The sequence below is a fragment of the Ranitomeya variabilis genome, chromosome 1 (genome assembly GCF_051348905.1).
Source record: "Ranitomeya variabilis isolate aRanVar5 chromosome 1, aRanVar5.hap1, whole genome shotgun sequence".
Classification (NCBI taxonomy): domain Eukaryota; kingdom Metazoa; phylum Chordata; class Amphibia; order Anura; family Dendrobatidae; genus Ranitomeya; species Ranitomeya variabilis.
Window position 1 is genome coordinate 913491764 of NC_135232.1, and position 18480 is coordinate 913510243.

The window sequence follows — 18480 nt, forward strand, 5'->3', positions numbered from 1 at the left end:
TCAGTTCCAGACAGGAGTCAGTTCCAGACAGTCATCAGAAAGAGACATTCGGAAGGCAGAACTGTATTGCAGTGAGCGTGAAGGAAGTCAAAGCAAAAGAGAGGATATCAGAGGGGGACCAGCCCCGAATAGGCTGCCTCCTTCTGAGGTGCAGAATCCCAGTAGCCAGAACACTGAGGGAGTAAGGACCTCTACGCCTTATTTCAGAGACCGGCAGGACAGCTAATTGCAGGTTACCTGTCCGCACCTACACCCAGGAGGCACGGTGACACCTACAGAGCTGGGTTATCTATGAGACCCTATAAACAGGCTCAAGTCACCAGTCACGGGTATTGTCCTATCCTATATGGGGACAGAGAGAGAACGAAACACTACATTTGTGAGACCCTTATGTGAAGCCATAGGCAGTAAGGAACTACACCACTGCAGCGCAAGGGAAGGCTACTAATTTCCACCTGGACAAGGGGACTCTGGACTTGCCTCCAAACCGGCCGGACTCTGCCTGCCCTGTGATCTGGTGCCCTGGACTGTGGATGCTGAAGTCTTCAGTAAAGGTAAAGAGACTGCAACCTTGTGTCCTCGTTCTTCTCTCCGCCTCTCACCATACCACCAGCTACACACCGGGAAGCCCTGGGAACATACTTCACCTGTGGGAAGGTATACCATCTAGCTGCCATAACATCACCCCAGTGGACCCCTTAAAGCAGCATCGGTCACCCTGACCGAATACCACAGGTGGCATCACGAACATTCCCCTTAAAGACCTTTCCCTTTTACACGGACGTCCCAGGGCCATGGACAGGGTCAGACACAGTGACATCCCCCTTGTGAACCGCAGGACCCGGTACCGAGTACCCCACGGCCCCATAGGGGCGATCCATTAACACCTGAAGAACACAGGAATACTGAAGCTGATCATATCCAGCCAGCTTCAGAGCAGCACATGCCGGTTTTAAAGCAAAGAGCTTGCTAAAGCACCCTCCTTGCTTAGGAATCAAGCCACCTCTAGCATGCAGCAATGGCGGGAAAGCTAGCCAATGTAGCAGTAAAATGTAGAATTCAAAATTCCTTGGTTCTTGAGAAAACAGGATTTATAATAAGAGCTAAATTGCAAAGTTTTTTATTTTTTACAAACACTTACAATTTTATCCATTTAACAAGATGAGGTGATTTTTTAGAGCTTTTCCAGATTTTAATATTCATTAACTCGAGGGTTAGGGTCTCGAACTCCCACCACCCCACCAATTAGATGTTTGATGGGACCATGCACACTGGAATCAGCTTCAGGCCTGTCCCACACGTCCAGATAATTCCGGTACCGGAAAAAAATCGGTACCGGAGTTATCCGTGTCCGTGTGTCCGTGAGCTCACGTAGGCCATCCGTGTGGCACACGTGCGGCAGCCGTGTGCCACCTGGGTACCACACGGACCGTGCAGGAGAGACAGCGCTACAGTAAGCGCTGTCCCCCCAGCATGGTGCTGAAGCCGCCATTCATCCGTTCTCTCCAGCGCTCGCTGGGGAGAAGGGATGAAAAATCTTTTTTGTTTTTATGTGTTTAAAATAAACTTTAGGGCATCCTCCCCCCTCCCACCCCCTGTGCGCCCGGCCGCCGGCATTAAAATACTCACCCGCCTCCCTCGCAGTGTCCTGTCCTGGCCGCACCTTCTACTGTATGAGCGGTCACGTGGGGCCGCCGATTACAGTCATGAATATGCGGCTCCACCTCCCATAGGGGTGGAGCCGCTTATTCATTTCTGTAATGGGCGGCCCCACGTGACCGCATACAAGAGAAGCTGCGGCCAGGACAGGACACTGCGAGGGAGGCGGGTGAGTATTTGAATAACAGCGGGCGGGCGCACAGGGGGTGGGAGAGGGATGGGGACAGGGATCTTTATGTTAAACACCAGAAACAAAAAAAAAAGGATTATTCATATCTTCTTTACAGCAAACGCTGCTGCAGAGAAGATATGAATGGCGGCTCCAGCACCACGTGGGGGGGACAGCGCTTACTGTAGCGCTGTCTCCTGCACGGCACACGGACTGCACACAGACAACGTCCGTGTGCGGTACGTGTTTTACACGGACCCATTGACTTTAATGGGTCCGTGTAATACGTGCGCTCCCACGAACACTGACATGTCTCCGTGTTTGGCACACGGAGACACGGTCCGCAAAAAATCAATGACATCTGCACAGATGCATTGATTTCAATGTGTCTACGTGTGTCAGTGGCTCCGGTACGTGAGGAAACTGTCACCTCATGTACCGGAGCCACTGACGTGTGAAACCGGCCTCATATATAGCGCAGTGACTGTGAGTAGTACTGGAAGATCTCTCCCATTTAGTTATATGGGACAAGATTTGCATTCCCATTCACAGCCATTACACAATGTGCTGACTTGAGCAATGTGGCTCCTTTAATCAACTAATGGGTTGCAGAGAGACAAAACCTCGATAATCTGACCCTAAGGATAGATTATCAATATTAAACCTCTGAACAGCTCACATGCTGGTTCCTTTAAAATTGTAGCTTCCAAATTCTCAAACAACTAATAGAGTAATCATCTAACATGTTTTAAAGGGAATGTGTCACAAGGTTTTTACCTTCTAATCTAATAGCAGAATAATATAGAGACATGGACCCTGATTCTAGAAATGTGCCACTTACTGGGCTACTTGCTCTAGTTTTGATAAAATCACAGTTTTTTCAACAGAAGATTATCACTAGAGGGCTAGTAAAAGTGCATCCAGGTAGTCCTCCAAATTCATATGCTCTGTATAACCCTGTGCTCATCACTGAATAACAGCTTTCTGCCTACTCACAGTAAACAGAAAGCTGCCAATCAGTGGTGTGAGTGGGGTTAAACATTAGTTAGCATTGAGTGAACTGGAAAACCTGCAACAGTGAAAACTGTAATTTTATCAAAACTGCAGCAAGCAGCCCAATACATCGCTGGAATCAGGATCTCTGCCCCCAGATCATGCTGCTCTTAGATGAGTTATCAAAAGCTTGAGACAAATTATGGCTTCCTTCAATAATCAAAGCTATTCTTTTTGTAAGTTATTTGAGATGAGCAGACACCTGGATGTTCAGGTCCACCGGGTTTGGCCAAACAGTTACAAAAAGTTCGGGCTTGGGTATCAGAATAGTACACGGACCCAAACCCGGACCCCATTCACTTGAATGGGGGGCCCGAACATCCAGTGTTTGCCACGCTGTCATGTGCATGACAGAGTGGCAAACACTGCTTCTGATTGGCGGTTAAATCATCACCTGCGATGTAAATAAATAATAAAAAAAAAACTGCATGGGTTCCCCTGTATTTTTGATAACTAGTGAGGCAAAACTCACAGCTAGGGGCTACAACCTTCAGCTGTCAGCTTCAGCAAGGCTGGTTATCAAGAATAGAGGGGTCCCTACGTCTAATTGATGCGCCTTTCCTGGGCGGCTGCAGCATGCTATTTTTAGGCTGGTGGGGCCAATATCCATGGCTCCTTACCAGCATGAGAATACAAGCCCCCAGCTGTCTGCTTTGGCTAGGCTGGTTGTCAAAATGGGGGGGACCCCATGCTGTTTTTAAAAATTATTTATTTAAATAATTAACCCCTTTCTGACGTCAGATGGGATAGTACGTCCAAGGTCAGAACCCCTGCTTTAATGCAGGCTCCGGCGGTGAGCCCGCATCACAGTCGGGACATGTTAGCTGTTTTGTACAGCTGACATGTGCCCGCAATAGCGGCGGGTGGAATCGTGATCAAATGCTGACAGCGGCATTTAACTATCGCATCCGGCCATCAGACCGAAAATGCACGCATCGCTGATCCGTCATGTGATTGGGGGTCAGCGATGCGTCGGCATGACAACCAGAGGTCTATTGAATACCTCTATGGTTGTTGATGACGGATTTCTGTGAGGGCCACCCTGTGGTCGGCGCTCATAGCAATGCAGCAATTCTACTACATAGGAGCGATCTGAGCATCAGAGCCGATCAGGCTATGCCAGCTTCTAGCCTCCCATGGAGTCTATTGAAGCATGGCAAAATTAAAAAAAAATCACCACCCTTTCGCTCCATTCAAAATAAAACAATAAAAAAATCAAATATACACATATTTGGTATCGTCGCCTTCAGAATCGCTTGATCTTTCAACAAAAAAAAAAAAGATTAACCTGATCGCTAAATGGCATCTTGAGAAAAAAATTTGAAACGCTAGAATAAAATTTTTTTTGTCGCCGCGACATTGCATTAAAATGCAATAACAGGCGACCAAAAGAGCATATCTGCATAAAAATGGTATCATTAAAAACATTAGCTCGGCTCGCAAAAAATAAGCCCTCACCCATCCCCAGAACACGAAAAGTGGAGATGCTACGGGTATCGTAAAATTGCGCAATTTTTTTTTTTTAGCTAAGTTTGGAATTTTTTTTTACCACTTAGATAAAAAATAACCTAGACATGTTTGGTGTCTATGAACTCGTAATGACCTGAAGAATCATAGTGGCTGGTCAGTTTTAGAATTTAGTGAACCTAGCAAAAAAGCCAAACAAAAAAGAAGTGTGGGATTGCACTTTTTTTGCAATTTCACGGCACTTGGATTTCTTTTCCCGTTTTCTCGTACATGACTTGATAAAACCAATGATGTCGTTCAAAAGTACAACATGTCCCACAAAAAATTAAGCCCTCATATGACCATATTGATGGACAAAACAAAAAAGTTATGGCTCTGGGAAGGAGGAAAGCGAAAAACAAAAACGCAAAACCAAAAAAAGCTGGGATCATGAAGAGGTTAAAAAATATGGAGTGGATACCCCTCTATTCTTGATAATCAGCTTTGCAAAGGATGACAGCTGAGGGCTGCAGCCCCTAGCTGTAAGTTTTGCTTGGCTCGTAATCAAAAATACAGGGGAATCCTTGCCGTTTTTTTTTTTTAATATTTATTTACAGCGCAGACACCGGCTGATGAATACTCCCATCAGCCGCTCCTGCTCTCACTGTTTTTAGCAGCAACTGATGAGAGCAGTAGTCCCATCAGCCAACACCAATGACTGGTGGTAAACTTTATACCGCCAATCATAGCTGTGGGCTCATGCTGTCATCTGACAGCATGGAAACTGCGGCTGTCTGACTGGTGGTGATGATTTTACCGCCGATCAGAAGCAGTGTTTGCCGCGCTGTCATGCACATGACAGAGCGACAAACACCCGGTATTCAGGGGGCCGAACCCGAACAGTAACCGAACTTCCTGGTGAAGTCCGTGTTCTGGGTCTGTGACCAAACAGTAGTTGTTCAGTGCGGACGCCGAACTTTACTGTTCGGGCTTGCACATCTCTATAAGTTATACAATTTTCCACTGCACATTCTGTATTAACTTCTTTTTAGTCATAGGAACATTTACACTTCCTTTCATTTAGCTTCATGTCAAAAGATACCAAAAAAAATCTAGTCAGTCATATTATTTTTGGCAGAAGTCAGTAAGACTTAGCTTCAATCACTGCACTTACGGTAGGTTCACAATCTAGTGGCAATTGTATTATTACTATTATTATTTATTTATAGTATAGAACTAAACATATGAAGAATTATGGAATCACAGAATTTATTTTGAAAGATACAAGGCAATGTAATTTCTGCATTCTGAAGGACTAAAACCAGGAGACATTAGGAAGTGTCAGCAGACTGCTTACATATAGAAAAGTGTGTATAAAAATGTGGTACTGACATTTATTTTGCTTAGTCTTTGTAAGGAAGAATTCTGCAGTTCTTAGCTATTGACGTATGAACATAGAACTACACAGTCTGTACTACATGACTATCACAAGTTATTCAAATATAGGATTCTTACCGTAAGTGAAATACTCCACTTCAGGAGGAAGTGTGACCAAAGACAAATCACTTTCTTGGATATTTTTATCCACATACTGTTGAGCTTTAGAGGCTTGCATAAAAGCTAGTAGCCTTGCAGTAAACGCTGCAATGAAGATGGAGAGCATTCCAAAATCTAGAACATTCCACAGCTGCAGGACATATTCCCTGGGTCCTTCCAACCACAGCTCCTTACACTCCGACCACATCATTCCTACAGAAGACAATAAAGTATTTCAGCAGTTACATAATGCAGTGAAAAGTTTATTCTCTAGTCCAGGCAAGCTAACCAATGTGATGACCTCAGCATTTATATTGCTTCATACATAGAGGCTGGTGTCAAAAATCTAAATAATTCAACCCCTAGGAATTCTAAGAGTTAAAACTCAAAAGGGAAACATTAGAGTCAGTAAGGCTAGGTTCACATTGCGTTAGGGCAATCCGTTTAGCGCTAGCGCTTGCGGATTGCGCTAACGCAATGTTTTTGTAGGGGCCGCGTTTAGGGGTCGCGCTAACGTCCCCGCTCTCGCAGATCCCCGATCTGCGAGAGCGGGGAACGGACCTCGGGCGCGCCGCGGACGCTGCAAGCAGCGTCCGAGGCGCGCTACAAAAGAATGGCACATCGCTAGCGTGAGCCGAAAAAGGCATGCGCTAGTGATGCGCTACAGGCGAAATTTACATTGCTGTCAATGGGTGCGCTAACGGACCCGTTGCATGGCGTTAATTGCGACATTTTCGCCATGCAACGCTGTCCGTTAGCGATCACCCACTAACGCAATGTGAACCTAGCCTTACTGATTTCTTTTTACTTGGGCACTCCATGTATTATTGGAAGGATGTGTTATATATGCATGAAGGTTAGTGTGGTGAAGGAGGTGTGAACCAGTCACTCCCATACCTGCTTAGCATGCAAATAGCCACCTGATCTACAGCATTATACTAATAATCCTGCCCTGCTAAATCCATAAAATACTGAAGGAATATGTATTTCTATTTTAACATAACACTGCCTCGTATGTCCCATTTACACTAACATCACGAGCTGATCGTAGAAAGTGTATTCTTCTGAGTATTGTAAATTCCCAGTATATCATTAGATACATAGACTTTCTTTTGGCCTCCCCCCGGTCATTACATGTTGGAGTATTAATTGTTTATTATTAAGGGCTTTTCACATTTGAGGTTTCCATTGGAGAGACCTTAGGTGCGCGCTACTAAAACCCTTATAAAAGGAGTGTCATGCTTATGGGAAGGAAAAACTTTGGAAAGGAAAGTGGGTCTAAAACGTCATGGCAGACTCTACGAAGCCGTGTAAGACAAGGGGTAAATATATGTCTGTAAAATGGGTTATTCCATTTTTGCTAATTGACTCAATCACTAGTGCTAATTACTGAAGGTCCTTTTGCTTGTTCCCGATTTGATGGGTAAAACGTGTCGCCAATTAGCCAATGAACAAGCAAAATGCATGACGTTGTTTGATTGGATCATTCATGCAGGCCATTAAATCTCTGTCGCTGGAAGCACATCTTATCATGTAAACAGGGAACATGCTCCAGGTAATATGCATACTGTATCGGGACAAAATAATTGTATTACTTTTTGTCGCCATACAGTTTGTATAAGCCCCTGTGAATAGGCCTTTAAACGTGCAACAATTAACTTGCATATACTTGTTATAGCCAGAAATCTGCAGTATATGCACCTCTATCCGCTACCACTAGGGATGAGCAGACCTTTGAAAGGTCGGGTTTGTCCGAACTTTAGTCCAAAGTTCGGTTACCAGAATTGTACCCAAACTTGAACCAGAAACCGAACCCCATAGAAGTCAATGGGGACCTGGACTTTGTTGCTGTAAAATGGTCATAGTAAAGGCTAGGGAACTGCAAAAGCCTGTTAAGCCGAACACTAAAATGGATTTCCAGGAGAAGTCTGTGTTCATGTTCAAACTTTCTAAATTTCTAATGCCTAAATGTGGACGATTGTATCTGAGATAAATACATGTGTCTGACATTTCTACATTGGGTACCATTTGTGTTTATATGGAATAACCATGGTAAAAATGAACCTACCTAGAACCCATACCATGATGAGCATTTCCGTCCATGTAAATCTTGTGGTCTTCACTCTGAAAATCTGCTTTGGATATTCAATGACAGTGATGTTTGGTAGAGTTTTGATGCCTTCAAATCTATCTGATGCATTGAAGACGAGTAGGCACAGGAAAATGATAAATGAGGCAGCATGTGCCACGAACTTCATAAAAGGGCTTCGAAGAATCTTGCCTAGCTAGAAGAAAGAAATACGGTTACTATGAAATATGTGTAGAATCCAGAGGAAATCATGATTATCTTTTGGGTGTTATTTCTATGCACTAGCCCAGTATGCATAACATTTCCAAAGCTAAATAATGGGCTATATATATTTCTTCCCCAATAGATACTATATAATATGTTTAGATAAAGCCATAGCATTAATAAAAGATCATATAAGTTTAGTAATAATAGTAATAATGCATTTTGTAAAATTTTCGAAAACCCTTCCAAGACACTAGCCAAATGTTATCAATTTAAGAGAGAGGAGTATAACCTTTCATGTTCAAAGGAACTGGAAGTGTGTGCACAAAAGGCTGACATGCATGAACGCTCACAATGTGTGAGTGCATGTAAAAAGCATTTCACCAAAGTATTAAATCCAGTAGGAAAAAATAATAGTGCTGGCTTCTATCCATGCTTTATACAACAGATCTACATGGCTTTAGAAAAGGTCAGGCAGTTTCTTATACATAGGTACATAAGAAAATCTTGTACCACCTTGCACATTCAGCGACTACACTACTATAAACATGACTAAAAAATATAAAAAAAAAACAAATGTTTACTTATGTGTCAGCACAAGAAAGCCATCAGCAAGCTGGGGAATTCTCTAACATACAACATTCAATCTCTTAAGGCCTTAATATACACTAGAGTAAAGTCAGCCAACCCCCCCGATACTGACGGATTTGGCTGACAGTCGAATGTGTATGGGGGTGCCGGTAAGAGTGATTGTCGGGGAAAATGTCTATCTTTCGTGGCCAAGTTCAGACTGCCGATCGCATTGTTCTCCTGGAGATAAGCCACTGATAGACAGCAGGCGGTTTTCTCAGAGAACACAGGAGCGGTCAGCAGAAAGAGCACTCCTGTTTATGGGAGAGTTGGCTCAGATTGCTGTTCGCTGAATGATCGTCCGCAGCATTGTTTGGCCGACAGCCATCTAGTAGGCTTGGTCAGTTTTTGCCGTACATACACAGCTGTAGACTGACTGCCTATTTCGATGACTGTTAAATTCCCTGACCTCTTCACTTGGTCACAGTCGAAATGTGCTGACATGTGCTGATACTTGGCACTTGTTCCTGGAATCAGCAACCTCTGACACTCAAGCTGTTGTGAAATTACAATTCACAACAATTCCCATTATGTGGTGCTCAGTGGTTAGCACTTTAGCCTTGCAGTGCTGGGGTCCTGGGTTCAAATCCCACCAAGGACAACATCTGCAAAGAGTTTGTATGTTCTTCTAGTGTTTGCATGGGTTTCCTCCCGGTTCTCTGGTTTCCTCCTACACTCCAAAGACATACTGATAGGGAACTTAGAGCCACAGTGATGATAATGTATTAAAGCGCTGCAGAATATGATAGCGTTATATAAGCAAAGTATAATAAATAATAATGTGGTTATTGTTACGTGGTGGGAATTGTAGCTCCAGAACACATGGAATGCTGAGGGTTGCTGACCCATGGAGTTCTAGGCATTAAAATTAATATCATTAGAGCATGAGGAATTCAGTACCCGGCTGCATGGAGCAATCCAGTATCCGACAGCGAGGAATGGCAAGCCCAAGGCGACGACCAATACAACCAGACATTTGATGGCAATAGGTTGTTCTCGTAATCCTGAGAGGTTTTCATACCAGATAGTTAAAAGTTGCTGTTGGCAATTTGGGTGTGCGACAAACTGCAAACACAATAATATTAATAATCAATTGACAATTATCATCAGATCTATCCATAATATTGGTTCAGTGGAACATTATTGAAGAAAAATGTGCATAGTCCGCAATTCCCATGTTTCAATTTAAATTTGGATTACTATAGGAAATAAGAACATAAATTGTCGACACAGCATTGTGAAAAGCCATGAACCATTACAATACAAGACTGGTAATGTATGTGTCAAATATGCATGACTGCTGCAGCTACCTTCATATACACAATCCTCTAGCTTACCTAGCGCTGCCTTTTGGAAAAACTATAAATAAGAAATGAGTTGCATGGTTTGAACAAATAGTTGGAGTAATGAGCTCACGCAATTTACACAGAAATATGTGTGGTAATAATACAGAATAAAATTGACTATTCATTTCTACAATTTTCTCAATTTTCTCAGTTTAAGTGGTAGCTCCACATAAATATAGAAGCTGAAAAATAGTCATGCGATCCACCGAACTCTAGCATATTATTTTATACAATTCTATGTATTGTGACAACTAGTGAGAGCTTGCGAAAATATAGATTGTCTCACAAGATTGTGGTCCAGAACCTGGTTGAAAGGGTTGGCCGTCAATGATGTTTTTCACCATTGGGCTAGAATGTTGAAAAAAAATCCATTACACTTTAACCCCTTCATGACCCAGCCTATTTTGATCTTAATGACCTGGCCATTTTTTGCAATTCTGACCAGTGTCCATTTATGAAGTAATAACTCAGGAACGCTTCAACAGATCCTAGCGATTCTGATATTGTTTTTCATGACATATAGGGCTTCATGTTAGTGGTAAATTTAGGTTGATAATTTTTGCGATTATTTGTGAAAAAATTGGAAATTTGGCAAACATTTTGAAAATTTAGCAATTTTAAAATTTTGAATTTTTATTCTGTTAAACCAGAGAGTTATGTGACATAAAATAGTTAATAAATAACATTTCCCACTTGTCTACTTTACATCAGCACAATTTTAGAAACAATTTTTTTTTTGTTATGAAGTTATAAGGGTTAAAAGTTGACCAGCGATTTCTCATTTTTACAACAAAATCATTTTTTTTTTTAAGGACCACCTCACATTTGAAGTCAGTTTGAGGGTTCTATATGGCTGAAAATACCCAAAAGTGACACCATTCTAAAAACTGCACCCCTCAAGGTGCTCAAAACCACATTCAAAAAGTTTATTAACCCTTCAGGTGTTCCACAGCAGCAGAAGCAACATGGAAGAAAAAAATGAACATTTAACTTTTTAGTCACAAAAATGATTTTTAGCAACAATTTTTTTTATTTTCCCAAGGGTAAAAGGAGAAAGTGGACCCCAAAAGTTGTTTTTTCAATTTGTCCTGAGTACGCTAAAACCCCATATATGGGGGGAAACCACTGTTTGGGCGCATGGCAGGGCTCAGAAGGGAAGGAGCGCCATTTGACTTTTTGAAAGGAAAATTAGCTCCAATCGTTAGCCGACACCATGTCGCGTTTGGAGAGCCCCTGTGTGCCTAAAAATTGGAGCTCACCCACAAGTGACCCCATTTTGGAAACTAGACCTCCCAAGGAACTTATCTAGATGCATAGTGAGCGCTTTGAAACCCCAGGTGCTTCACCAATTTTTCCGTAAAAATGAAAAAGTCCTTTTTTTTCACAAAAATTTTCTTTTAGCCTCAATTTTTTCATTTTCACATGGGGAAAAGGATAAAATGGATCCTAAAAGGTGTTGGGCAATTTCTCCTGAGTACACCGATACCTCATATGTGGTAAAAAAGACACCATTCTAAAAACTGCACCCCTTAAGGTGCTCAAAACCACATTCAAAAAGTTTATTACCCCTCAGGTGTTTCACAGCAGCAGAAGCAACATGGAAGAAAAAAATGAACATTTAACTTTTTAGTCACAAAAATGATCTTTTAGCAACAATTTTTTTATTTTCCCAAGGGTAAAAGGAGAAAGTGGACCCCAAAAGTTGTTATCCAATTTGTCCTGAGTACGCTAAAACCCCATATATGGGGGGAAACCACTGTTTGGGCACATGGCAGGGCTCGGAAGGGAAGGAGTGCCATTTGACTTTTTTAATGGAAAATTAGCTCCAATCCTTAACGGACGCCACGTCGCGTATGGAGAGCCCCTGTGTGCGTAAACATTGGAGCTCCCCCACAAGTGACCCCATTTTGGAAACTAGACCTCCCAAGGAACTTATCTAGATGTGTAGTGAGCACTTTTTACCCCAAAGTGCTTCACAGAAGTTTATAACGCAGAGCCGTGAAAATAAAAAATCCTTTTTTTTCAAAAATGATTTTTTTAGCCCCCAATTTTTTATTTATACAAAGGTAACAGAAGAAATTGGACCCCAAAATTTGTTGTCCAGATGGTCTTGAGTACGCTGATACCCCATATGTGGGGGGAACCACTGTTTGGGCGCACGGCAGAGTTCGAAAGGGAAGTAGTGACGTTTTGGAATGCAGACTTTGATGGAATGGTGTGCGGGCATCATGTCGTGTTTGGAGAGCCCCTGATGTACCTAAACAGTGGAAACCCCCCAATTCTAACTCCAACCCTAAACCCCCACTGTGGCGGGGGTGATCACCTGGGGCAGGACAGGCTGTCAGGCGTGGGGGGCTGAGGCTATGCAGGAGATGGAGCCGGCAGCAGCAGCAGGTGGGGGTGATCACCGGGGCAGGGGGGAGGGGGTGATCACCGAGGCAAGGGGAGGAAGCGGAGGTCGGGGGATGGAGCAGAGGTTGGGGTGCTTGGAATTGGATGGCAGGGGGAGCGGAGAGCAACAGAGTGGAGTATCTGGCGGCGGCGGTGATGGCGGCGGCGATCGAGGTGAGTATGTGGCTGGGCAAGCAGCAGGCACCTCACTGTTCAGCTTTCATGGACGCCATGAAGCTGGACAGCGAGGCAGCCATCGCTCACTCCGCCCCCCACATCTGAATGGAGAGCTAGCATCACATGGACTTTAACTCCAATCAGATCTGGGCAGTGGTGACAAAGTGGTCATCAGAGCGATCGTAGCCAAGGGGGGGCAAAGCCACCCCCACGGGGCTAAAGTACAAGTCCCCCTGTCCCTGCAGGTTGGGTGAAATTTGAGTTAACCCTTTCATCCAACCTGCAGGAACGCGATCACGCCATGACGCCACATAGGCATCACAGATCGGGAAGGGGTTAAATTGCCGATCCCTCCCCACATTTCTTCCTCTACTGCTTAGATTCCCGGCAGCTGCCATGCTTCTTTTCCTAGGCGGATGGACAATCATCACAACAGTGACCAACGCGCCACCACTGCAGTCAAACCAGTTCTGTCCATCATCTTTGATTTATAGACACATGAGACTATTTTAGCCAGTCACTGGCCACTACAATGACTGACAGCAGCAGAAAATACTGATACCCCTTGGAGTCGAGATGCCAGCCTCATCCTCAGTGTCCCACTGATAGTATATTGCTTCTTGTCAATCAGAGGACTATGTAGTGAGTCAGATTATGACATGGTTACAGCAAGGTATCCATGGCATAATGCTGGGATATGCCATCATTTTGTCATCCTTGGGAGGTTTAACTGACAAGATCTCCGCCGATTAAGAGAATGAAAGGGACACATGGCTGGTTTAGTCTTGTGTCCGCTTCGCCCAGCTGTACTTCACTTCAGAGTTCATAGCTGTGAACATTAATGTGCAAAACTTTGAAGAAGATGAAACATGAAAGCAGAACTGCAACCTCTTTCAAAATCAGTGAAGGTCTTACTGATGGAAAATGTTGGTAAATTTTAGTGATAGGAACTAACCTTTCATCTCTACTAGACTGTCACTTTTAAAAGAACTTGTACACCTATAAAAAAGGGCATTAAAGAGTAACCATAGTTTTTTCGTATATCAAAAGTAAACCTGAAAATAAGAAAGCTACTAATATTTATTTTCAAAGAAATCAACTTTTTTTTCCCTACCTGGACTTATCAGTCATTCTCAAAATTTCCATTTCGCAGGCAAAATCCATCTCCAGTGAACAGATTTTCCCATTACTGAGGCAGGAGATGACAGTTTGTGGTGATAAAGGTCTACAGAGAACTGAAAAAGAGCTTGCAGCAGAACGTCTGTGTCTGCCTCTAGCTCCTCCATCCTCCATAGAATTTTAAAAACACAAATTCTCCTCCTATTAGTAATGTGAACATCTATTTTCACTAAATACACATTTTACTAATTGTATGTATAAAGTGAGAAAGAAATATCAATCTAGAAGGAGAAGGAAGCAGATTTCTCTGATAAGATAAATTACAAGCTTTCTCATTTTCATGTGTACTATTGATTTATGAAATTAAAATTAAAATGATGGTTACTCTTTCAACAAATGGTCTTGTAAGAGATCTGCTGTGACATCTTCAGCTTTGTTGTCGGATTTACAGATTACGTTCATTGAAGTCAATGATCAAACAGAACTGTCACACTTATTAAACTGAAGGTTAAAAAGAAAATTAAATTGTTTTTTGTTCATCTGTGACTGATTACACTAGAAGCTGCATAATGTCTGACAGTCATAGGCAGAAAAGCAAGCTAATGGGAAATGTACTCCAATACAGGCTTCACTCAAATAACGTCTAATAAGGAAGGAGTCAATCACTCTTGTCTTCTCTTCACACTAGTATTCTTATGTTACTTTAAATTTTTTACATCAACATTAGTTAAAACTAACCTAAGCTGAAATCCTATTTGATTTATGTTGTCTATATATTTTCTTTAATTTCAGCTCAGTTTAGAGTTACAAGAGGTAGGAGAATGTCTGCACACTTGAGCTGTCAGTTAGTTGTCTAATGGATTGTAGATAGCATTACATCAAACAGCCTGCACTGTTGTATTTTACATGCAAGCTCTATGCGCCAAATGACACATTTTAATGAAATTAAAATTACAAATAATTTTTATTAATAAAAGTACATACAATCAAACAAAATACATTCAAATTCAAAGGTGTCCATAGCCTTGAAAGTGAATCTATCAGTAGGTTCAACCATCCTAAGTTGTCTATTTGGGCATGTAGGCCATAGAAAATTGAATCAACTGATGCCTTGATATTTGTGATCCGATGTCTTATTCCCAAGAAATCCACATTTTTTCTTAATATGTAAATAAGCTGTTAAGATCTGTGGGCAGGGCATAGATCTCCCTGAGAATCTGTATGCAGAGATTATTTTTATAAGATTGGCAACAAATACATACAATAAAAACATATATTTTGTCTAAAATACAAAAAAAGGGGGGTATATATACCCTATAAGCGAGTTCAGGGAGAAAAAATACTCAATAAAATAGTCCCCAGTATGCTATATCATTTTGTGCTGTGCATATCATAGGATGCAGAGGTACCAATAAAAAGAGATAATAATGTCCAAAAAGAACATAATTTAAAATGTAAGCTGAATAATGTGCAAAAAATGGAAAAAATTTTTTTATAACATTGTGCAAAATAGTGCAAAAGTGCAAACAAAGTGCATAATAGCCAAGAAAGAATTCAAAATTCAATAGAACAAAGTGCCCACAAGTGTATGCCTATATCCAGGCCAAATAATAGGTGACCAATTGCTCATGTAAGATAGCACAGCAGTGTAGACAGCTAAAAAATATATATTAGGTAAATACCTGGGGGAGATCAACCTGAACCTGCGTGCGTCAGCCCCTGACGAAGAAATATTCGAAACGCGCGTCGGGCGCACGCAGGTTCAGGTTGATCTCCCCCAGGTATTTACCTAATATATATTTTTTAGCTGTCTACACTGCTGTGCTATCTTACATGAGCAATTGGTCACCTATTATTTGGCCTGGATATAGGCATACACTTGTGGGCACTTTGTTCTATTGAATTTTGAATTCTTTCTTGGCTATTATGCACTTTGTTTGCACTTTTGCACTATTTTGCACAATGTTATAAAAAATTTTTTTCCATTTTTTGCACATTATTCAGCTTACATTTTAAATTATGTTCTTTTTGGACATTATTATCTCTTTTTATTGGTACCTCTGCATCCTATGATATGCACAGCACAAAATGATATAGCATACTGGGGACTATTTTATTGAGTATTTTTTCTCCCTGAACTCGCTTATAGGGTATATATACCCCCCTTTTTTTGTATTTTAGACAAAATATATGTTTTTATTGTATGTATTTGTTGCCAATCTTATAAATAAAGGCTTATTTTTTATTACTCCCGTATTCATTGGTTCTTTCTGGTGATCTCCTATCCAAGGTGGTTTGGTATTCGTCTTTGTACTACAGTGGTTTCACTGGTGTTATTTCACAGCATATTCTAACCACGGGTATATTTGGTTTACTTTTAAATATTTTCAGATTAATATATACAAATTCTGTGGATTAGTGTGGGTATACTGTGTTTTAATAAATAGAGATTATTTTTAAAGAAAAAGAAAGGTAGTGTGAGACATGTAATGATTGACATTCTGCTCTCCCGATCTACATGTCTCACACTTTCATTTAACAACTCTGGAGGCAGATTCTGTGGGAGCTCTTTGTGCGGCCCATAGATCTTAGCAGCTCAATTACTTATGATGGAGAAATCCACATTTTTCTTATAAGAGATTGGATTGGACTTCAAAGTATCATTTTATTCAACATCCTACGACCTTAATGCTAATATAGACAGCTTTGGAGGGTTGATCCTATTGACAGATTCCCTTTAAGTATTAACTGATCTAATTTATTTGAGGAATATGCACAGGTTTGACATATCCTATTTCTTGCACATACATATATGAGGAATATCAGTAAAAATTCTCTAGTGATTCTTTTTTTTGCAACAGCTCCATTCACCAACATTCATATACAACTTAAGTGTGAAAATAATTAAAACTAAAAACTCATTGGGATTACCCATTAAATTACATTGTAAGGCCTTTTCTCACATATGTGAAACTTTAGTTTTTCAGGTTGAAAAATGGAGAGACTGTAAGGCTATGTGCACACGTTGTGAATTTGTTGCACATCCGCAGCGTTTTTTCTGCGTGGAATTGCACCAAATCCGCAAAGGAATGCTCAAGCAAGATTAATCAATGGGAATCCAGAATTGGTGTTCACATGCTGCGGGAAATTCCATCCTGATTCGCAGCATTTTATTTTCCACAGCATGCCAATTCTTTTTGCGGATCTGCAGCGTTTTTGCACCCATTGACTTAAATTGAGTCAGTCAAATCCGCTGCCAAACCGCAGGTGTTAAAAGGTTTGCAGATTTGCTGCAGATTTGCATGTCAAAAACGCTGCAGAAAGGAAATTATGTCAGTAGAAGGAAGAGTGTGTGGGCAGAGAATATGTGCGTGCCTCTGTGTGTGGGTGGAGAATATGTGTGAGCCGAGAACATGTGCGTGTCTGTCTGTGTCTGTCTGCAGGTGTCTGTGTCTGCGGGTGTCTGCGTCTGTCTGCAGGTGTGTGTGTGTGTGTGTCTGCTGATGTCTGTTTGTGCATCTGTCTGCGGGTGTGTGTCTGTCTGCAGGTGTCTGTGTGTGTCTGTCTGCAGGTGTGTGTGTCTGTGTGTGTGTATACCCAGGCATCATCTGATGGGACTACTACTCCCATCCAGCTATATCTGCTGTCACATATAACAGTGACAGCAAGAGCCGATGATGGGAGAGTCGTCCCATCATCCAGCGCCTGTGTTTAATTGTGAAAAAAATAAAAACAGTTGCATAATTACATACACTATACATACTCACCAAACACCTAATCCCCAACGCCCACGTCCCCTGCTAGCAATCAAAAAAAATAAACAACATATACTTACCTTTCCGACGTACTCCATTTAACAAGGAGTGTTCCATGAAGATCTCATGTGTAGAACAGTCACATCTCGACTGCTTTACCCGGCCTCTGGCGATACACTGACAGGAGGTCATTGATCCCCAAGTGTATCACTGAGCAGCCGCGAGAATTCACTGGAGTTCGTGAGCTGATCAGCTCCGGTGCTCTCACTTGCGGCACCGCTGTGTGAGAAAATTCTCACGCAGCGGTGCTGTAAGTGAGAGCACTGGATCTGATGAACTCCGGTGAACTCTCAGTGATACACTGCGGGAGCGATTATCTCCTGTCAGTGTATCGCCGAAGGCTGGGTAGAGCGGTCACATCTTCCGATGTGATTGTTCTACACATGAGATCGTCATGGGACACACGGTAATGTACTACGGCAGGCAGGGAGTATTATGTTGGTTTATAATTTGATTTTTGTTGCAGGAGACGAGGGCGTCGGGGATTACAGTAGGTGTTCAGTAAGTATGGTAAATTAATATTCAATAAAGGAGTTTGTGTGATTATTTCTAATAAAAGACTTTATTCTGGCCGTGTCTTTATTTACCATGTAACTATGGGTTTAGTAATGGATAACCTGTGGGCTTGATGTCACCTGACAATACAAAGGTGACATCAACCCCACAAATATGAACCCCACTTGCCACCACTACAGGACAACTGGGAAGAGCGAGGCTAAGTGCCAGAATTGGCGCATCTACAGTATAAGATGCGCCATTTCTGGGACAGCTGAGAGCTGATGTTTTTAGCCTGGGGGCTGCCAATATCCATGGCCCCTTCCCAGGCTATTAATGTCAGCCTACAGC

At 42.0% G+C, this 18480-nt stretch overlaps 1 protein-coding gene across 1 annotated transcript in view; it reads right to left on the reverse strand.

Annotated features, from left to right (window-relative positions):
* Nucleotides 1–18480, reverse strand: part of TRPC3 (transient receptor potential cation channel subfamily C member 3) — a 448690-nt gene that overhangs the window by 102434 nt on the left and 327776 nt on the right. Inside the window, exons 4-6 of the mRNA XM_077279043.1 lie at nucleotides 9687–9851; nucleotides 7932–8148; nucleotides 5843–6076 (exon numbers count right to left, since the gene is read on the reverse strand). Coding sequence (XP_077135158.1) covers nucleotides 5843–6076; nucleotides 7932–8148; nucleotides 9687–9851 — 616 coding nt within the window. The remainder of the gene's footprint in view (nucleotides 1–5842; nucleotides 6077–7931; nucleotides 8149–9686; nucleotides 9852–18480) is intronic.